Genomic DNA, 23702 nt, shown 5'->3' with positions numbered 1-23702 from the left:
ATACATCCAAAATCACCGGGGTGACTGACAAGCCACGTGACTACATGCTGTCTAATATTAAAGAGAACATCATAGTTTAACTGTGGTAAACTGGGCACTTCATGACACTCGTTGGAAAGTAGTTGTAATTAGTATGATTTGATCCAAGTGTTTAATGAAATGGTTTTGTTTTCGTTTTGTAAAAGCTGGGAAAGAGTAGATCATGGTCTTGAAATCTTGTATGCTATTCGCGTGATTGACTCGACAATTATGAAAAAAAAACCCGCCTTTTTGGTGAGTCCTCTATTGTTTCAAGTGACGGGTGTTTCTATAGAACATTTATATACTGACAATCAAAACATCGTACTTAGTTAAATAATGTAAATAGCTTTAATTACAACTTAAACTTATTTTGTATTTACATTGAGCGTTTTATGAATTGGAATGGAAAGGATTTTGTTTAAAACGTGTTTGCCGTTGTTCCTTAGGTAAGATCGGGCTAGCCTCAATCTATTGTTTGTTTGGGCTGACTCAACAAGAAAACTCGAACAAGACAAGACACTGGTGGCAGGGTAGACCAGGTTACCTGGTTTCAGAGATTCTAAGAATCCAAAAGAGAAGTGGAAATAAATTGCAAAGTTACGAAAAACAATGACAGAGTTACTGATGTACAATGAAAGCCAAATTGGGCAAAACCTTTATGCCATAATTTCATAATAATCGGGAAAAAATATCCAATTTCAATTCCAGTAGCTAGTCCAGAAGTTCTTCAACCCGGAAATCGGATTTTCGCTTACGTAATATTGTCAGAGGATCGAATTAGGTTTTGCTTGTAGCTCGGCTAGAAAAGTCGTAAATAAAGCTTTCATTTGAGCGTTAAGACAGCCTATTCTTTGCTCAGGATTTCTCTTAGAATTGCTTGACTCTTCATAGTTCCTTTGGTAAGTCTATGTTTTGAAATCAATAAACATTTTCTAAAAGAAAATTTTATTTTTGCTTTAGAAATTTATTTTCAAAATTTTACTAGTCTTAATAACAAAATCAAAACTCAAATAAACTTATATGTACCTGGTATCTATTTGTAGTAGCTTTCACAGTCAAAATACCTTAAAAATATAGCATCAAGGTATCAGAATCGGGTCAGCTTGCAAATTAATTTAAAAGTCGGAGTCATTGATCAGGCGCGCAGTTCTTTAACACGACTAGTTACTGGGATACCTGTAGAAACCCAGTCATAAAATGTCTTTGTTTGTTTGTTTGCTTGTTTGTTTGTTTTGTTTTGTTTTGTTTTGTTTTGTTTTGTTTTGTTTTGTTTGTTTTTTTGTCGTTTTCTCCTCCTCGATAAAATGGCAAAGTTGCGCAATAGTTGCCCAGGGGTCTTTAGGAACCAACCCCAGAGACCTTTGCGGGTATCTGATATAGGGTTCCCGTCTATAGTCCAATCAATTATCATGTACCAGATGTCAATCAATGTCACAATGTTGTCAACTGATTATAAGAGGGCGGAGCTAGCAGATCACGTGGCACAGATTTATATGTCTACGCATGCTCTATTTCGTTGACCGCCGTAATTCGAGACAGCGGAACTAGAAATATTTTTTTATTAATTTCGTAAACAAGGATTTCAAGCCGAGAAGATAGCGAGGATTTTGAAGCGATTATTTCTAAGAATTTACGATGAAATTCAAGGGCAAAATCTTGTTTTGGTTAACTATTCATGATTCATCTACTCGAACAGTATTTTCTGCACGAACGAGCGAAGATCGATGAGGAGAACAGGGTTTCAAGAGTCAGAATTACGATAAGCGAGAGTAAACTAATTTATTCAGCATGACTTGTTATTCTCTTAAACTTGATAATATAGTCTTATAGCCTATATTTATGTATTTATATTAACTGTTTTGGCTTCAAAGTCTACTCACAAAGGAACATGAGGTACATTTTTTAAACAGTTTTTCCACATCACATCTGAATCGCGCGCACTTTTATTTTTTCCAATTTTCAATTTTTCTCGATTTTCTTGCGTTGAAGACTTTGATTTTAATAAAATATACATGAGTACAAACTTGAAACCAAACCAAGAGCCACAACTGGTATCACTTCCAAAATGAACCAGCAAACAGAACGTTGTCAACGCGACGATTGAAAAAGCTCTGTTTGGTGATCACGAAACTGTATCGAAACACCTTAAGGAAATCTTTTTCTTCTACACAGGAAGTAATTGTTAATTATTGTTTTCCTAATTTATTAAGTTTTCTGGTTCTTTGTAGGCTTGAAATATTGCTTTTTCTTCTGTTTTCCTACTGCTTGTAAAACCACGAAGAGAGGAAGGAGTTGCTGCAAACACGCCAAAAACAGAGCTGGTCACGCTGTTTCGTAACGCCGCAACACGCTTGTCACGCTTTTAGCACACGATTTATCCTCAAAAAAAGAATTCAAAAAATCATAACTTTTTAAAACGCGTGGGAACCCCCTGTTTTTTTCCCTCCAAGATATAAGAAAAATATTCAGATAATATCTTATACTAGAATTTCTAAAATAAAAATGGTTTTGAATGCAAATGTAAGCAAAAATGTAGTATCCCTTCAGAACCATACTTTACACTTTTGAGGTCAAAATTTGGTTTAAAAAATGGTTTCTTATATGATACAAAAAAGTTTATATATTTGATATAAAGAACACAACTTGTTGTTTATTTGAAACAAGTTTCAGATAAAATCTATCAGAACTACTGATTTTTTTCCCTCGCGTAAAAAAGTGCTTAAGTCATCGGTGTTTAACGTAAATTATCTCGCTTAGATGCGTTGGTACCCCCTTTTTTTTCCGGATTCCAGTGGCATCTTGGGTGATTTAAATGACTGGCACAATTTGAAAAAAAATAAAAATGGTTCGCAATTAGCAGGCACCATCCTTAATTGTTCTTCAAAAAAATGGTGATTCATTAAGAAGTATCGATAAATTATAAAATGTACAGCAATTATGAAAGAGGTCTTGAGCAAATATTAGCCTTTATTTACGTTTTAAATGAAGCATTTTTATTTTAAAGAGAGCTATACAATTTTCGTGCGAATGTGAACATTTATGAAACCTTATTACGTATGCCAAAATCCGGACCGGAACTGGAATTGTAGGTTCCAGATTGAGTCGTTCGATTAATTTGATGAGCATGGCATAAATGTTATCCCTACAAACGGCTTTCAACACTGTTGTTGGAAATTTGCTACTAATGTAAATATATTCCTTAAGGCGGTCAAAATTTCATTTTTTAGCGAGCGTTTAAACTTGTAAGTATAAACTCCTTGAGATTTCTAATACAAACAGAGGTTCTTTCAACTGAACATTTTTTTACTCCTGTTCTTAGTTTGATTGAAATCTACAGCCGTGTGGAAATTTTGTTATGATTTTTCTTTCTAAGAAAGTGTTCACAAATAAATACTGTATAGTTTTACTGTGCATTGCTGATCGACTGAATTCAAAACGCCCACTTATTTATTTCATCGAAAACATCAATAAACCACAACACAGAGACCCCAAAAGTGTAAATGTCTAACATTACTTCTCTAGATGCGCAACCTTTCCAGCAATAATATCACATGTTTAAATCATGCAATACCTATTTTATAAGTAGTTTTGGCAGCTCAACCAACTAAATGCTCCATGCATGTTGAAACCAGGTCCTCCAGGTACTCCAGTTATCCCAGTGTACCCTGTTAACAGGATCTTGTTTAGATCTCTGATCTTCGATTACAGAAAATACCGCTTTGAATAGCTGAATCAAAGCATGAATAATTAACCAAAATAATCTATTACCCATGAAGTTTGAAGTTTCTTTGAAACCTAGATTAGGAGTCCTTAACATTTTGCTTCAAAATCTTTGTTTGCAATAGGACGGTAAATTAATATTTCTCTCGCGTCATCTGGTAGCTACGCCCTTTCATAATCACTTAATACATAGTGACAATTGACTGACATGTGGTGCATGCTTATTGATTGGCCTATAGCAGATTTCCGCAAAGGACTATCGGGTAAGCACCTCAAGACCTCTGGGTACAATTGCGCAATTTGTTTATTTTGAATGGGAGGAATGAGGACGAAAAAAAAAAAGTATTTTATGAGCGGTTTACCACAGGTAACCCGCTAAAAAAAAGAAGGTATTTTTTGAGAGGTTAGCTACAGGTAACCCGCTAAAAAGTCATGGCGCGTGTCTCTTTGTTTGAACATAAGATTAATACATAAGATAAAAATCAGCACAGTTGGAGTGAAGCCCTGATCAAATAGACGAAAAAGAAAATAGGCGAAAAGAAAATGGTTTTCTACATATTATATATTATAATCAGATTATGGAATCAGGCGAGTTTGGGCAAGTACGGACAAGCTATCTATCAGGGCATGTAATAAGGAGTTAACATTTTTGAGTATACCATTGATAACAATGGATGTGACCATCGAAAACACGATTACTGCTTATAAAAGATGTTAACTCACGCTTGTAGTAAGACTCGAAGCAGCAGCTCCAGCTGGTGATCTGCTAGTCACTATTCTTTTGGTGAAAACACTATTGATGCTGTTAAAAAAACTTGATTTTCCTGCACTAGTTGTACCCGCCAGAATAATCTTATAGTAAGGTACTTGAACGTCACCATCTATCCTTGGCACGAGTGACTGAATTTCATCTTTGATTTGTTGTCTTAAAAAAGAATAAAACAAGTAATCATTGTCTGCGCATATGCGCTTTTCTTTCCGCGGTAGTTATAGAATAACCCTATCCCGAATTCTCTTGACTGACCACGGAAGTCGAGATTGAACTTGATTCTTTTATTCATCAAGCTCAACCTCGACTTGAAACCATTATTTCGTGGCCAGTCAAGCGAATTCGGGATAGGTCTATTGTTTTGCGTGGCTGACCAAGGACTATTCACAGTGGTCTCACTAGTACGCATGTATAAGAAATCATTGATTAGCATGGTCACTATGGTTCAAAGCTGCGCAGCGTGCGCGAAAGTCGCTCTGTATGTTCTTCTACCAAAACAAAAGAACTACGAACTCTTTTGGAGCCGACGTTTTCAATTCATTCTTGTCCCGCCATATATTTAATCCTCATTATTTGAGCAGGTCTGTGTAGTGCTTTGATCCTCGACTTCCCAAACTTTGCACGTTATAGTTGCGAAGTTGCATGATAAAGTTAATTATACGTGCTTCGCGCCTCACAAACATCGTGTTTGTGCAGTTTTTCCCCCTCGGTCTCCCAAAACTTTGAACATTTGTGCTATGAAGAACTTTGCATTATACAAGCTTCGCCTCACAAGCATCGGTGGCTTTGTGTAGTGCTTCCTCTCCCCTGGTTTGCCAAAAAAAAAAACAACTTTGCACCGACGTTTGTGTTCATGTAGTTGCATGATACAGGTCATTCTATGTGCTTCGCCTCACAACTATCGGTTTTGTGCTTAGCGTTTCCCTAGGCTCCCCAAACTTCTTAAGAGGCAATGTCCACAAGAATCGAACAAATGCTGGCAAGGGTCAAAAAATCAAATTCGCTCTTCTTTTGAAGTTAGATAGGCCATTATTAGATATGAATCCCTGGGTAGTTGGTTTTCGAAAATATTATTTTATTTTCGAGAAAACAGCCACAGAAGAGGTTCGACCGAAACCCAAACGAGAGACGCTCAAGAGGAGTGAAAATGGACAAACTTTGAACAGAGCGCGCGTAAAAAATAAACCATCTATGACAATTTTTGAACCTTTTTCTTTATGTATCACCCTTTTTCGTTCATTGGACTGGATTTCAAGCTTATTGGGAAAGGGACGAATTTTTGGCGAGGGAAAATACGAGGCCTGTGTTTACATATGCTAATTAGTTGCCTCAAAAGAAAAAAAGATTTAACTAAGGGCAAGTTCTCTGATTGAAATAATATTTATGCTGCAAGTTGAGGAAGAATAGACCTTTTCAAAACTTTAAAGATTGATTTGGGGAAATTAATTCTGACTGCATAGAAACCTGTTGAATTTGGTTGAAATACATGCGAAAATCACACTTCGCTAATCAAAACAGGACTAAGGATTTTCGTAAAGATTGCCATGAAATTTACCCTGAAAACTAAGAAAATATTGTTTGTGCCGTTGTTTGAAAGTTCAGTGTGGTTTGGTAAATTTAAGCTGCATTAGAAAGGTTTTGGGATTGTCGGTATATGAGCAAAAAACGCGATCTTTGGTGATTGCGTGACCGAGGTTCCACTTTACGTTTAAAGTTTGATTACTGTAAAATTCACGCTAAAAATTACGATAGAAACGTTCTGTAAATAGATTTATAATCTTGTTTTAGTCGAATAAGATTTGGGTCGATGAAAAAGCCGAAAAAAAACCCGTAGCTTATCGTGATGTTTAGAAGTTAACCAGAAATGTTTCCTGGTTAAATGTGACATTGATTCACTGCCATGTTTAATTCGTTTGGTCAATGATTCCTTCATTTAACTCGAGTAGGATATTTACATAGTTCTCCATCTATCAAAATGATTATGCTCTAAATTTACACGAGAAATGTTCTTTAAGTCATTCCATGACGCAAAGCCAAATTAGAGCTGAATTTTGTGACAAAGGCACCCCTTGTGCTGGCCCCACTCGCCCGTTTATTTCGATTTCATTTGACCAGTTTTTTCAAAATTTTAAAGGTCAATGTATGGCTTTTTTCGTCAATATAAAAATTTCTAAGATTTATAGTTCAAATTGCAATAAAATTCCTTGTATTATTTATCTAAATTAAGAATCTTGACACCTGCAATCTGCTAACTTGTTTTGTTAGTCCTGTTTTGATTCGGGAAGCGTGATTTTCGCATGTATTTCAACCAAATTCAACAGGTTTCTATGCAGTCAGAATTAATTTCCCTAAATCAATCTTTAAAGTTTTGAAAAGATCTATTCTTCCTCAACTTGCAGCATAAATATTATTTCAATCAGAGAACTTGCCCTTAGTTAAATCTTTTTTTCTTTTGAGGCAACTAATTAGCATATGTAAACACAAGCCTCGTATTTTCCCTCGCCAAAAATTCGTCCCTTTCCCAATAAGCTTGAAATCCAGTCCAATGAACGAAAAAGGGTGATACATAAAGAAAAAGGTTCAAAAATTGTCATAGATGGTTTATTTTTTACGCGCGCTCTGTTCAAAGTCTGTCCATTTTCACTCCTCTTGAGCGTCCTTTGCTTGGGTTTCGGTCGAACCTCTTCTGTGGCCGTTTTCTCGAAAATAAAATAATATTTTCGAAAACCAACTACCCAGGGATTCATATCTAATAATGGCCTATCTAACTTCAAAAGAAGAGCGAATTTGATTTTTTGACCCTTGCCACGAATTCGTGAATTTGTTCGATTCTTGTGGACATTGCCTCTTAAACTTGATGTATCTATATTAAGTTATTTTTGCTGCAGATATGCTATGTCCTAGCTGTTCTAGAAAATTGCATCTTATTTGGTGCTCTGTTGTTGGTGTGGATTATTGCCCCTTGCTTACTTAACTATTTAAGTGATCCATTGAACTCCTTCCTCTTTCTAGGATGAAAATTTTGGGGCGGCTAATGCCTACACACGGCGTTACTACTGTGCTTCTGGCGAAAAAGTCATGGTTGTTTTTTTTTTTTACCTTTGATCCCAACCTTTGATTTTTCTCCAAGGATTTTCAGTAAGTGGTAGTGAAGGTCTAGGATTAAAAATAAAGACATCAACAAAAACAACAACAACAACAACAACAACAAAATATATATATATATACATACTATATACTATATACTTGGTTGGATCAGAATTTCTGCATATCGCTGTATATATATATACAGCGATATGCAGAAATTCTGATCCAACCAAGCACATATTATATAACTATATCGGGTGCATTATGGGTAATAGAGCCGCGGGTTCAAAGTGGGATTAAAAGCACTAAAGCGTTGGCTGGCGTTTTGTTTAAGATAAGTTACCTTTCAAAACAAACTCCGCTTTTTCCAACCAGTAAAAGAATTTTCACCCTGCCTAGGACTCGACAGTCGGCGTTTTTTTTCAATATAAACCGCTGTTTATTTTATGCAATTTTGATTAATACAAACGGCTTTAGTGCAATGATGATTAATATTCAAACTTTCACTCTCATGGGTGAACTTTTTTTGCATAAAATTGCAAAGCTTTTAATAGCTTGAGCCAAAAGAGAGAGAGAGAGAAATAAAAGAAAAAGTAACCACAAAGAATTACAAAGCTATCAGAGGAGAAGTGGAAGAATATGCCTCTCTTAAGTAAGAATAACCTCCGTTTATCTAGAAATTATATTCAGCCTGTTCATCAACTGAGATTTGACTGAGTTGACGCTCAACAACAATAACACGGTAGACTACGAATAAAGCAAAATATCCTATCTAGAGTAGCTCATGAACAAATTTTGTACCACTTTTGTCATAAGTCATATTACCGAATGTTTTGGTTTTGCTGTCCTCGGAGTGTTTGAGTGTTTTAGAAGGGCACATATAAATAAGCGAAGAACGAGTTCGGAGTTGAGCTCAGCTCAACTGAAACTTCCAAGAAGAGCGATTTCAGAACTGATTTTAAACTTAACCAATTGCAAAACCTCCAATGTTTCACTTTACATCAATAAAACCGTTTACAATATGGTATTTTTTTCTAATAGTGTACAGGTATTAAAAAGTGAACACATAGTTCCCGTCTCTTGACTTTAGCGCTGTTCATAAACAACACTCGGTAGGCCACCCAACGCTTTGGTACTTAGCTTTGAATCCCGCGGGTCTATATTACCCATAATGCACCCGATAAAGTTACATACTATATACTTGGTTGGATCAGAATTTCTGCATATTGCTATATATATATACATTATTAAAGATTAAAGTCTGTCTGATGAGTGCGTAAGCACGAAACTCGGAGTTACAGTGAACATGTCTCGTCTTTAATCCAATCTTTACTATATATCTATTGCTCTGCATCCCTACGCATCGAGCACTGTTTCAACAGTATAGACCACATTACATACTTTGTTATATACATATATATATATATATATATATATATATATAGTAAAGATTGGATTAAAGACAGACTTCGAAATATACACTTACATATATATACCTTTTGTATTTCCATCAAACTTTTTTGACAGGCAGTGCTTAAATGAACACAAAGAAACACAATAGACATGGATTTGCTTTGTTAAGTGAGGTGAAAATTAGAACAACAGAAGGTCTTATTCTTCGACCTATGTATATATCTATTATGCGCCATCTTAAATCTTCACTGTAAACCATGTTCGTTCAAAGATTGCAACAAATCGTAAATTGATTTTGATAATCATGCTTTTTATTCACTTAGTAAACAAACATAGGAGGCTGACATCTTTCTAATTTTCACATCACTGAACAAAGCAAATCCATGTCTATTGTGTTTCTTTGGGTTCATTGAAGCACTGCCTGTCAAAAAAGTTTGATGGAAATACCAAAGGTATATATATATGAGTATATATATTGAAAACGCAGAATTTTTCTGAACGGGTGTATATATATATATAGAAAAAGATAGAAAGAAATAAAGAGAGTAAAAGGAAAAGCTTAGTATAGGAATTAATGAATATAATATATACATTTCTCAAAACCATTGAAAATTCATTCGTAGAATTACCTAATTAAAAGTTACATTTTAGATATATTCTAATGGCAAAAATTCAAAAGTTTTTGCAAAAAAATAAAAAAATAAAAAAATAAAAAAATAAAAAAATAAAAAAATAAAAAAATAAAAAAATAAAAAAATAAAAAAATAAAAAAATAAAAAAATAAAAAAAAAAAATAAAAAAATAAAAAAATAAAAAAAAAAAAAAATAAAAAAAAAATAAAAAATAAAAAATAAAAATAAAAAATAAAAAAATAAAAAATAAAAAAATAAAAAATAAAAAATAAAAAATAAAAAATAAAAAATAAAAAAATAAAAAAATAAAAAAATAAAAAAATAAAAAAATAAAAAAATAAAAAAATAAAAAAATAAAAAAATAAAAAAATAAAAAAATAAAAAAATAAAAAAATAAAAAAATAAAAAAATAAAAAAATAAAAAAATAAAAAAATAAAAAAATAAAAAAATAAAAAAATAAAAAAATAAAAAATGAAAAATAAAAATAAGGCAGTGTGATGTGGAGTCCAAAACCTCTCGTGATACCTTACAAGAAATTCAAATATCGCGAACAACATATATCATTGATCTAAATATTACTTAGTACCTGGTACAGACCACCTCACTCTCCGCCGGATTTATTTGGGCATTTTGAAACACTCATCGAAAAAATTGATGCGGAAAATAAAGAATTATATCTTTTAGGAGACCTAAATTGTAATCTTTTACCAAACAACTCGGATCACAATTCATCCCATCTCCTTAATATCATGGATATTTATGGATTAAGCCAGATGATAAATGAGCCTACGAGAGTAACAAAAAATACTAGAACCCTCATTGACTTATGCTTAACTAACGCCCCGGAGAAAGTCTCTAAGGGGTTTTACAAATTGGCATAAGCGATCATGTTCTTATTTATATGACTTATAAATCAAAACATCTGCGATCTGGAATCCATGAAACTTCTAGTGTTGTTAAGTACTTTAAAAATTTTGACAAAGAAAACTTTCTTCACGATCTGAAACAATTACAATGGGATGATGTTTCTATTCAAAATAATCCAAATGAGATGTGGAATGTGTGGAAACACCTTTTAATGAGTGTTATTGATAAGCACGCACCTTTAAAGACCAAAAGAATGAGTAGGAAAAGGTCTCCCCTGGAATACTAGAGAATTAATAACTAAAATACGCAAGAGAGACTTCTTAAAAAGAAAACACACTAAAACAGACGATCACAAAACATGGGAAGATTATAAAAAAGCTAGGAACGAAGTTAATCGTTCTATTAAGCTAACTAAACGCAGATATATCACAGACATATATATATCTCGATGCCTATACGAAGGATCCATGAAAAAGATGGAAGCTCATTAATGCAAAATCGTCAACGCAAAGTAACCATTATATTCCAAATAAAAGATGGAAATCGAACACTAAGCTCTGCATTAGACATTGCCGAGTTGTTTAACACCCATTTCGCTATTATTGGTATTGATTTAGCCCGTGAAATATCTAAAACTACAGTTGATGCGCTGATGTATTTAAAACCAACCGAAACAAAATTCTTAATTAAAAAGATTGACGTTCAAACTGTCCTTCAGTTAATATAAGTAGGATTAACGGCAAAAAAGCAACAAGGCTTGACAGAATGCCTTGCAAACTTCTCAAAATGGCTGCTGATATTGTGGCCCCATCGTTAACAGAGATATTTAATAATTCAATTTCGACAGTAAGTGTTTTTCAGACTGAATGGAAATTAGCAAGAGTAACACCTGTTTTTAAAAAGGGTTCCAAGTCTGATATGAATAATTATCGCTCAATATCTGTCATCCCCGTAGTTGCTAAGATATTTGAAAAAATTGTATATGATCAATTGTAATAATAATAATAATAATAATAATAATAATAATAATAATAATAATAACAATAGTTTATTATTTGTATTGCGTAATTTAACATGTTAACATGATCAACTGCGCATTACATATATAGGTACACTAAAAAACTAGGCATAAAATCTCTAAAAAAAACTACAAAAAGAGTATATAAAAGATTTAATAACTAAGGTCCAGTTTAGTCGACGTCGAATCCCGCACGCGCCGAATCCAATGCAGACAAACCAAACATTAGTTTGTCCATCTGCACTACACCCGGCACGCGTGAAATTCCACGTTCAAACCGGGCCCAACACGTTAAAACAAATGGGAAACTAAATATTTTGTAAATATTAAGTAAAAGGAAATCTAATTGAAAGCTAGTCTAAAAAGGTGGGTCTTTAACAACGTCTTGAATCTATTAAAATGTCTCTCGTTACGTATCTCTTGAGGTAAATTGTTCCATAACTTCGGAGCAGCCGCCGAAAAAGCACGGTATCCTAGTGTCTTTTGGTCAAAAAGCTTGGCGACTACAAAAGCAAACCTTTAGAAGATCTAAGATTATAAGAATTGTTATCCTTAATGCTAACCAGTTCACATATATATCTTGGGGCAAGCCCATAAATTGCTTTAAAAGTAAATAAGATAACTTTAAAATCTATCCTAAATTTAACCGGTAACCAATGCAAAAAGTTTAAAACTGGTGTAATATGAGAGTTTATAAAATAATTCAGATAGTACGCGTGCTGTGATTGGCCGAGAGCCGTGTTTGTATTTCCCTGTGCAAACACGGTTGTGCGCGTGTCGACACCGGCGGGAAAAATTGAGTTTTGTTTGGAAGCTGTACTTGTACGCAATTAGTCATAACTCCAGTAAAATTAGAAGAATATGGCTAATTTTCCAAGTTTAGACTTTGACTTTCCTGAGGAAGCATCTGAAATAGTAGAACCACCAGAAGAGCCTTCAACAAAAAAGAAAAAATCCAGTTTTGCCGGCCCGAAATCGGAGTCTTTCGACAACACCGACGGAAATCAAGCTTGAATTTAGCGAGTTCTAGCTCTCAAAACATTGTTTTCTTTTCAGTCTAGAATGACTACAGCCATTGGTTAAGCTTTGGAATGATTATTTTATCAAGATTTGTTTGTAAAAGCCTCTTTCTCAAGGGAGAAAGTCGCTAAAGTTTGGCTTCTTCTCGCTTTGAAATAAGAAATTTTCAACTTGAATTTCATACTTGGAGGCGTGTATAAATCTCGCAATTTGATTGGTTAAGGGTATTCTTTCGCGCTATCTGATTGGTTATTGCAAATGCACAAGTATGTAAAGGAGAATTTGTATTTAAAACTTTGAACTAAATTCTTCTGTTTTATTTGATCGTGTTTCGTTATTTTTGTTTTTGAAGAAAATAATTTTATAAAACAAATAAAATACATTTACTGTGTTTGCACAGGCTTATGCAAACCTCGATGTGGTTGGGAGAATTCTCGAGCAGGTGCAAACACTCGCCTAAGGCTCTTGTTTACACTGATTTGCTCTCGAATTCTCCCAACCACATCTCGGTTTGCATTAGCGTGTGCAAACACAGTAAATGTATTTTATTTGTTAAATCTAGGTATACTATATATAAGCCTAGCTGCTGAATTTTGGACTCTTTGTAATTTCGCAATGTTTATTGCTGGAGGTCCATGTAGAATACCGTTACAACAATCTAAGCGCCCTATAATTAATGCATGAACAAGTGTTTGTGTCACTTCATTACTCAAATATTTCCTAATGCGCCTAACATTTGTAAGATGAAAGTAAGTTGCTTTGCAAGTTTTATTTATATGCTCCTGAAGACTTAAATTTCGGTCAAACCAAGTTCCAAGATTCTTTACTGAGCTCACAGAATGCACACGAGCCTCTCCAACCTTGAGGTAATCTACGTGAACCTTAGCCAGCTGCTGGCGTGTACCAATAATGGTAAACTCGGTCTTGCTATCATTGATCTTGAGTTTATCACTTAGCATCCACGTTCTGATTTCCCGCACACAGAGCTCCATAGCAGCGACGGCTTCATCAGTATTCAAGGCACTGTAAGGCTTGTATGCATATCTTAATAACAATTGCTTTTTGACAAAATGTTAATCCGGTTTTCGTTCATTACATAGTACATTAACAGCTCTACTTGAGGATGCTAATAGCTGGTGTGTCAACATAGACGAAGGCTTTCTGAATGGCGTGGTATTCATTGGTCTCAAGAAAGCTTTTGATACTATCAATCACGAACTTGTCATCCGGAAGCTGGAATGTTTTGGAGTTGAAGAAAGAGGATTAAGTTGGTTTAAATCGTGTCTAAGTGATAGAACACAGCATTGCTATACAAATCATCAGCTGTCTGGTCCTCGACCTATAACTTGCGGAGTTCCTCAAGGATCAATACTTGGTCCTCTGCTCTTTTTGATATACATAAATGATTTACCGGATTGTCTTACACAAGGTATACCTAGAATGTACGCGGATGACACAAATATTAGCTATGCAGCCTCAACAATGAATATTCTTCAAACTCAAATTAATTTAGAACTTCAAAATATCAATATCTGGCTTAGATCTAATAAAGTAAGCTTAAATAAGACTAAAACCGAATTCATGATTATTGGCTCACGCCAAAAGCTACAAAATCAAAGAGATAGTATCATCACCTTACAAGTAGATAATAAACAAATAAAAAAGGTTGATGTTGAGGTCATATCCTCAACAAGCTAGTTTTTTATGTGTTTTCCCGCCGTGTCGTAAGTGTGAGTCCGCTAACCGGCTAATATCGCTGTCTCCTGTGTGCACGTGTATGTTATTGTGTTTGATGGTTGCGACGTGTTTATGTGCATTCATCTATTGGTAAGTTTTTCATTGTTAATATCTATCGTGATTGTAATGTATTGTTCTTTGTTTATTAGGATTTTACTTTAGAAAGTGAAATTGTAAAACCTTTGGATGAATATTAAAACAAATGCACATTTTCGCGACCGTCAGTGTGATATCACCCTACAGTTGATATAACTAAATCTCTTGGCGTGAACATAGACGACACCTTGTCATGGAAAATCCATATTAGTGAAATCTCATAAAAGATTTCTTCGAGTCAGACCGTTTATTAGTCAACACACTGCAATAACAATATACAAGGCTTTAATAAGCCTGAAGCGAGATGACGTTTTACCCCCGTCTCTAGACCATAATCCTTTTCACACTGCTTTTGTTCTTTAATTATGACTATTGTTCCTGTATTCTCTAAGGAATCAAAAATTTTAATATGAAAGAATTTTTAAAACTATTATGGTCTAGAGACGGGGGTAAAACGTCATCTCGCTTCAGGCTTATTGAGCCACACTTTGATTATTGTAAGGTATAGAAATATAGATAAGTTATAGTGCTTGGGAACGAGGTTATTCCCGGCGAAAACCCTTAGAATTAAATTCGGAAAAATTAATTTCCGATTTCGCTGGGAATCGAACCCACGACCTTCGGAATTGTACTACCGATGCTCTACCAGCTGAGCTAGAGGTCAGACTGAGAGCAGTCCGGGGTGAAATAGATGTTAGGTCAATTGCATACAATTGCACTCAAAACTAGGTCATGACCGCCTTATAATTGCGTTATAGTTCTACGAGTTCAGAATCGCCTTAGTCCTTGAGCTCGTATAAACGTTTTCATCATTTTTCGTCTGCCATTAAATTTACCATGACTATCCGCGCCAACAACAACTTTCAAGATTTCCCGCAAACAATTTTGGTCCCAGGCCTCGCGCGATTTCCTTCCTTGACTCCAAACCTCAAAACGGGGTTCGCTCAGTTTAAAAAAGTGCGTCTTCAATAGAAACTGGTGACTAAGAGCGTTGTTTCCAAGGCAACGAGGAACCTGGCTACTCGATATGGCGGACGAAAAATGAAGAATGATTGTAAATATGACGCAATTCTCGAGCGATTCTGGGCTTCTCAAAACCAGCCTCCACAGTGACTGAACGAATACTTCAAAAATCGCATATCACATTTAAAGCCGAAAGAAAAAAATGCAGGATTCATTTAAGGCAGTGAATGTACATCAAATTTCCGGTGTTACATTTTTCAGAAGGGCATTTACGAATACACACTATAGCGTTTCTTAAAGACATTGTCGTACTTTCCATACAAAAGGACGCCATTTTGACACAGTATTCACTCAAAGAAAATCGCTGGATCGACCAAGAGCTAAGACGTAAGATTAAAGCACACTAAACTATCGCTGTATTACTCTTATTGTCCGGTGTTACATTTTTTCTTGACGCTTCCCCGTTATTGCGATCGAGAGTGGAAAGTATGAATTCTTCCTTATTCTTTGTAATTATTCGAGGTTAATTAGCATGAAATGTGACAGGCGTTCCGTGATATAGTATGCAAATGAAGTGACCCGGAATTGTACGCGATGAAACGGTCTTGTTGGAATCTTATCGGATCAAGTTTAAGCTCGAGTAGATCTAAGTTAAACGATTCATCGTCAAAATGGACAAATGGAAAGTAATTACTTAGTTTCATATAAGCAGCAGTAAGGGGGACTCGCGGAGGGGGTACCGGGAGCCCGGGGTAATACCCGCGCCAAGTAGCATAGGGCTCCAGCGGGAAATACCCGTGTCCCATTATACGTTACTGCTGCTGTGTTAACATATTTGTTTTATATATGCATGATTGTAAAGAGTTTATCTACGACTTCTGTGTAAAGTGCTTGAAACCCAAGTTTGTGCCCCAACCACCAAATAAGTATGTTTGTTGTGGTAAAAAAATGCAAATAGAAGACGACACGTCAGCACAGTGTTACGAGTGTGGTAAGAATATTCGTAATGCCGTACCAAATGCTACCAGAGAGCAGTATTACGCCAATGGAGGTCGTAAGAAAACACCTTATAAGAGAATAAAATATTTTAGGGACTGGATGGACCACATACGAGGACTTCGTCCAGTATATCTAGGAGATGAAACGATGGAAATAATTGCGCTTGACTTAAGAGAGCCAACCCCGCAAAGTCTACGGAAAACGCTGAAAAGACTAAAGCTAGGGAAATATTACAAGGCTATTCCCTACCTTTTATCTCAAATTACCAATGAACCCATCCCGGAGGTGTCTAGGGATGCGATGAGTAGAGCTGAGTGGTTGTTTTGCCGTTTGGATAAGAATATTCCCCACTATCCAGATGTTATAAGAGCATATTTTTGCCCATTGTTTCGGCAACCATTTTCGGCTACCTTTTCTATTCCCACACGGGCTTTCCTGGTAGACACATATTTGTGTCCGCTGTTTTGGTAGCAAGCACCAGGAATGTCCGTAGTAGCAATTTCCAGATCCCCGAAACAGTGCCCTCGTAGCAAGGGAGGAAGAATTGTTCCCCCCATAGTAGTAGCCAAAAACCTTCGACGCCTATATATACATGGAAGAGCAAAAGAGTATTTCGGCAACATTGCAGGAGATGGGTATACGTGCGAAGTATAGGGTGCTAGCACATTTGCTGTTGGACAATGCATACGATGGAAATCTACTGCCCGACATATCCAAGTGCGACTATTTGCGCGGAAACGAAGGTACTACCAGCCTGCAGCCGCTATCCGGGCTGCCACCGTTCGTAGACGATGTGTTTGTCTATGGATTTGTCGCAGAGAACGACATGTATGGACGCATATGCAGAAACGCGAAGACGCTGGTATCCAAAATATCCACTGCGACCCAGGAAGCCTTTGGCACGTTCCTACATGTCCAAATAGTACACAGCTGCAGGCAAGGAAAAATAGTAGATCGCGTCTCCCATATGGCAGCCAAGTGGTCCAGTTTGCATGGAGAACCTGCAGCGGTATTTGAAGCCAAAGTGGACACCTCGGAATTGTCCATAGAAACCGTGGAGGAAAAGATACCCAAGTTTGCTACTTTGTTAGATGTGCACGGATATGGTATCTACTCCTTGGACTACACACAGGATTTCTCCGGAACCTTGCAGCTGGGCTACGAACACCAGGTAGAACGGGGTGGACGCAAAGGTACTATTTTGGACAATACGCACCAAGTAGGCGGGCATGTTTGCACTTGGATGGAAGACGGGAAACGCACGAAAATATACAACAAGATAGTATCCAACTTCGAGGCCGGAGAAGTGCAGAATCCAGTAGACGCAAAGTTGGCAGAGTACGTGGATTGTCCCAACGACCACCTGCGTAGAACATTCCTGCATCCAGACGTGCAGAAAAGAGGATGCAGCAGAGTGGAAATATCCATCTATGGTAGGGATTTCTCCAAAGAAAACACAAATGCTATTGCGGAAACCATAGAGCCACTGGCAGAATAATCGTAGTACAACCCCCCAAAAATATGTGGTTGGCGCTTGCGGAACACTTGGATAGATGTTTGTGTATTTGCTGCGAGGAAACAAAAGAAATCTTTCTAGCTTGGTACTGCCATGCAACAACGGGGCGCATAGCTGGCATACGCGTGCGAGGCAACGAAAGATGGGAACAGTGCGTACTTTGGACCATAGCAGAGTTTGGCCTGCGCAAATGCCCCATATTCCGCATAGATGTGCGAGGATTGGACCCGGTGGACATAGCACCGCTACGTTGCTACACGAAGGATTCTCCCACGGTGTTGGCGGAGTCTAACAAACCCACCCGCGTACACAAAGATCCTCCTACTATCGCAGATTTTCTCCCAACTACGGAACACGTGGAGTGGGTTTGGCGCACCAAGAAGGCACAAAAGATAGGCATAGAAAAGAGTCTCTTCGGAATACTAGAAGTGCCTACGGACCGCAGGATTTCCTTCCTGTCCAAAAGAAAACGACAGCAAAGATTGGAAGACATACGGGACGACTTGGAAGGAGACGAGTGGGTAGAAGCCACAAGAAGATACCACGCAGAACTGTCGGAGCAAAGGCAGTCCATCCTGCGGCAAAAAGAAGAGGACAGAAAAAGAATAGAGAAAGAGTTGGAGAAGTACAGCAAAACATTGGATAGGATTTCCAGAAGGACAGACAATCTGCGTAGATTGTTCTTTGGAGAGGAAAGCCCGTTTGGCCCAGAGACGCCTAGGGCCAAAGTGCATAGGATGGAGCAAATACCTGCAGGAGACTACAAGATACTAGGATATGCGATCCCCAGAGACTTGGATGCCAACTGGTTGGCAAGAGGGCACCGCGTAGTATTGCGAAGGAATAGAGAAACGTCTGTAGCATGGGCCACAGAAGCCCTATTGGAAGCGTGTGCGGCTGGAAAGTTCGAAGCCAACGGCAACATACGAATTGGCTAGAAAAGTAGAACATCCCAAACACCCGGAAAGACTACTAGAAGTGCCTGCGCCGCCCAACAAAGAATGTGTACAAGCGCTACATATGCATCCAGGCGAATACCAATGCTGGAAATATGCCAAAACCACGTACAGAAAAAAAGAAAGGACGATCCTGTTACAGCCCAATACGTTACGAAAGGAGGACGAGTGGTACGAAGCCCCAAGAGACTAGGATATTAGTACCCTCCCCGGGTGGGGAATAAATTGTAACCCCTTAAGGAATCGAATTTCGTGCTGACATGTTTGTAATGAAGTCAACGTCTCAAGTAAAGTTGTTGAGTTGTAAAGGGCGTTTTCTGTCGTCAGTTCCACAACATTTGGTCCTTCGAGCCGGATTTTGCATCGTAAAACTAAAAGGAAGTAATTTGTAAAGCGATTGAAAGCTGTGGGTTGACTAAAGTTCGAAATTCCAAGGTCAACATTCATCAGTCGTCACACGTTTTTGCCGCCATGATGGCCGATCAAGAAGAAGATTATTTTAGTCGCATGTCTGTTGAAAAACTCCGTGCCATTTTGCAATCAAAGGGTTTGTCGACGAGTGGAAAGAAGAAAACTTTAATCAAAAGGTTAGAAACACATGAATTTTCTTTGAAATCGTATCAACACAAAACACTCGACAACAATGATGCAGACTCTTTGCCGACACATAAAGAAATTAAACAAAACGCCGCTCTAACGAAAGTTGAGCCACATTTAGAAGAAATCGAGCAACTTAAACGTAAATTGAAGATATTGCAAGGAGATGTCGAATCTCTAACCCTTGCTGTCACCGAATTAAGTAAAAGTTCAACAAATAAGATCAAAATGCAAATGAGATTGCAAAGATTGAATGAGTGTCGTATTTCATGTCTCGATTTAAGAGAGCAGTTCGTATCCCTCACTGCTGAAGATGATGTTGAACTTCGTAATTGCAACGAAATTTTGAATGCAATAGACAGAGCTATCGATATCGCTCAAGAGTATATCGAAACAGCAATTTGTAAATCAGCTGAAAGTGTATCGTCTAAAGAAACCCGCCAAAACCTAAAATTACCCAAATTAGAATTACCTACGTACGGTGGTGATTTGTTGAAATTCCAGAACTTCTGGGATCAGTTTGAAGCCGCTGTACATAACAACGACGACTTACCGGACATACAGAAATTCACTTATCTACGCTCAGTACTGAAAGCTAATGCATTGCAAACCGTTGATGGATTCGAAGTCACTGGAGCGAATTATGCGCCCGCAGTAGAAGCATTAAAGCACAGGTATGGTAGAAAACGAATTGTAATTTCATCGCTTATAAAGTCAGTTATCAACTTGGAATCAACGACGAGTATGTCTGCACGCGCCTTACGTGACCTGCATGACACATTAAAGAACAGGACTAGGGCCCTAGAGTCTCTAGGTGAACAACCAATGGCACATGCTTGTATCTTGTTACCAATGTTTGAGTGTAAACTTCCGCATCAGCTTCTAGAAAAATGGGAGTTAGAGCTCGCAGACATTAAAGATGAAGAGATTGATCTCGAATTATTCTTCAAGTTCCTAAACCGACAACTTGTCTCAAAGGAAGCTGGTGAAAGAAACCAGCAAGCAACTTCTACTTCAGGTACCCACGGTCAAGGTAAAGTTAAAGTTGAACGAAAACCTGCTGCAAACATCAAACAAGACAGATTAACCACAGCATCTACCCTGTTTAGTGACGCAACCAGTGTAACACCTTGCTGCGTATTCTGCAAATGTAATCATGAGTCAGGGGACTGTCCAGAGTTTAAGAAAAAATCGGTCGAGGAAAGATGGAAGCTAGTCAAGTCAAACAAGCTGTGCTATAACTGTTTGAAGCCTTCTCATGCTAAACATTTCTCCAAGGTGTGTCGTCAGCCTAAATGTTCTGTAGCTGATTGTGGTCGACGTCATCATAACTTACTTCACGAGCAACGTACTTCAACACAGACACCTACAGGTGCTACATTAAATGGATTTGCTACAACTGACTTCAAGAAGCCAACAGAAACTTTGTTACCTACAGCGATTGCCAAGTTGTATGCAAATGATCAAAGTTTAGTAGCACGTGTACTCCTAGATTCTGGAAGTCAGCGATCTTACGTTCGTAAGACCATTGCAGAAGCAGTCGGCCTTAAAGGTCCAACAGAGTCAGTAAGTGTCACAACGTTGGGTGGTGAGACAAGTGAAGCAAAGAGACTACAACGAGTAAAGTTTTCTCTCTCTGCGGTCAACGGAAATTCGTCGGAAGCTGTTACGATGGAGGCTCTTACGATCCCAAAGATCTGCAATCCACTGGGTCCTGTAAACTTGAATCTTCATGAGAACGTTCATCTGAAAAACTTGAACTTTGCAGATTCTTATCCACGTGATTCTGTGGAGATAGATGTGCTGATTGGTGCCGACTTTTACTATAGCTTTGTAACTGGAAATTGTGAAAGAGGAAATTCACTAAACTCGCCAACAGCTGTGGAGTCAGTTTTCGGTTGGGTGCTTACAGGCCCAATAGAGGGGACAAGCAAAAATACTACTTCTATGATAGCAGTCTTAGAGAACACTGAAATTACTCAGACTTTGAAAAGATTCTGGGAACTGGAAGCAATTGGAATTTCTAAGGAGGAGAGTGCCGTTCGTTCCAAGGAAGAAGAATGTGCAGTTGAAGACTTTAATCGCGAATTAAAGTTTGATGGATCCAACTACGAAGTGCGGCTATCATGGAAACCGAGCCATGCAAATCTGACTGACAACTACAAACAAGCTCTGCAGCGATTGGAAGGAGTTGAAAGAAGACTGAAACGTGACCCAGTAAAGGCAAAGGCTTACATTGATGCGATCGACCAATATACGGAGAAAGGATTCGCAGAGGAAGTTCCCGTCGAAGAGAAACAGTCCACGAACATTAGATACTTACCGCATCACGCTGTATTTCGTAATGATAAAACAACAACCAAATGTAGAATCGTGTTCGACGCCTCGGCGAAGGACGAACAAGGCGTATCTCTGAACGACTGCATACTTCCTGGTCCTGCCTTACAACCAAATCTAGCATCAGTTCTTACCCGCTTTCGTACTCACAAGATTGGTCTGCTCGCAGATGTAGAAAAGATGTTCCTGCAGATCAAACTTGCAAAACCAGATCAAGACGTGCATCGTTACTTGTGGAGAGAGCTTAACTCCGATGAATTACCACGTGTCTATAGAATGAATAGACTTACGTTCGGCGTGAACTGTAGTCCGTTCCTTGCTATCGCAACAATTCATGCGCACGTTACGGGCTATCTCGAAACTGTTCCAAGAGCTGCCAAGGAACTTTTAGAAAACATGTACGTAGATGATTGCTTGACAGGTGCAGAAACAGATGATGCTGCACTAACATTGACTCAAGAACTAACTGAAACCATGAAGAGTGGTGGTTTTAATCTCACAAAGTGGGCAAGCAATTCTCAACAAGTGATGGACAACATTCAGCCTGAACACAGAGCACCGTTGCCAATGGTAGACCTTGCATCAGAAGAGTCCCTCAAAGCACTTGGCGTGTCATGGGACTTAAAGTCAGATTGCTTCAGATTCATTCCCCCAAAGGAAGTAGCCACATCTCGCACCCCCGCTACGAAAAGAACTTTGCTTAGCCATGCTTCAAGGATTTTCGATCCTCTTGGATTGATATCACCGTTCACAGTGAGAGTTAAGATCCTCTTCCAGGAACTGTGGAGAAAAGGATTAGAATGGGATGAATCTCTAGACTCAGACACTGAAAGCCAGTGGTCCTCATGGAAAACCGAGCTACAGCAAGTTACGAACATCGCCATACCTCGATGTTTCGGCGAAGGCCTTAACTCGAGATCAACTGTCGAATTGCATGGATTTGGGGATGCTTCCCCAAAGGCATATGGAGCTGCTGTGTACATGGTAGTAAAGGATGAGTCTGAGCAGGCAACAGCACATCTTGTTATGTCAAGGACAAGAGTCGCACCTATTAAAACAGTTTCACTACCAAGACTCGAACTCTTAGCTGCAGTAGTTAACGCTAGACTGTTGAAGTTTGTTGTAGAATCACTTGATGTGAAGACCAACCGTGTTGTATGTTGGACTGATAGCATGGTAACACTACATTGGATAAGAGGACCGAGTTCTAGCTGGAAGCCTTTCGTTGCCAATCGTGTCTTAGAGATACAGTCAACATGGGACCCCGAGAACTGGAAGTACTGTCCCAGTAAGGAAAACCCGGCAGACTTGTTGACACGTGGTTTATCGTGCGGCGACCTTGAATCTAGTGAACTGTGGTGGAACGGGCCCAAGTGGTTAACCTCGCCTGTAGAGGAGCATCCAGCTCAGAGTTTTTCCAAAGAGGAACCCGATGACTGCAAGAAAGAGAGAAAAGCGACACATTCGTGTACATCTGTCCTAACAAAACCTGTACTGATAGTGGATCCAAACCTTTATAGTACGTGGTTGAAGTTGATTCGTGTTACAGCCTACGTTCTTAAGGCTGTAAGATTGTTCAAAGCAAAAACTGTTTCTACTGTGACTGAACTGTCTAGCGAGGAGTTGAAACAAGCAGAGATGTATTGCTATAGAACTGTTCAAAGGGAAGTGTATTCAGACGACTACAAGACACTGAAAGAAGGCAAACAGCTGACAAGTAGCAGCCCTCTCCTTCGACTTGACCCATACTACGACGAAAAGAATCAAGTCTTACGAGTAGGAGGACGACTGCAGTTTGCGGACCTTCCTGAAGAGAACAAGCATCAGATTATCTTACCTCATGGACATATCGTTGTACAAAGACTAGTAAGAGATTTACACGTCCAGCTGTTGCATGCTGGGCCCGAGACTGTTCTGTCGACTTTACGAAACAAAGTTTGGATCACTCAAGGG

General features: G+C 38.0%; 1 protein-coding gene across 5 annotated transcripts in view; it reads right to left on the bottom strand.

Moving 5' to 3' along the window:
- LOC116299022 (interferon-induced protein 44) overlaps nucleotides 1-23702 on the bottom strand; it is an 84180-nt gene that overhangs the window by 52648 nt on the left and 7830 nt on the right. For all 5 annotated transcript variants that reach the window (XR_016120569.1, XM_089034635.1, XM_089034636.1 and 2 more), the window contains 2 exons: nucleotides 7610-7666; nucleotides 4465-4666 (listed from right to left, as the gene is read on the bottom strand). Coding sequence is in view for 4 of the 5 variants with exons in the window: in XM_089034635.1 (XP_088890761.1) it covers nucleotides 4465-4666; nucleotides 7610-7666 (259 nt within the window). In the remaining variant the exon portion in view is untranslated. The remainder of the gene's footprint in view (nucleotides 1-4464; nucleotides 4667-7609; nucleotides 7667-23702) is intronic.

Source organism: Actinia tenebrosa, unplaced genomic scaffold (assembly GCF_029948245.1).
Source record: "Actinia tenebrosa isolate PJP-AT-01 unplaced genomic scaffold, QUT_ActTen_1.0 PGA_scaffold2__45_contigs__length_23673736, whole genome shotgun sequence".
NCBI lineage: Eukaryota > Metazoa > Cnidaria > Anthozoa > Actiniaria > Actiniidae > Actinia > Actinia tenebrosa.
Note: the sequence above shows the minus strand (reverse complement) of the source record. Positions and strands in the feature narration are given on the sequence as shown.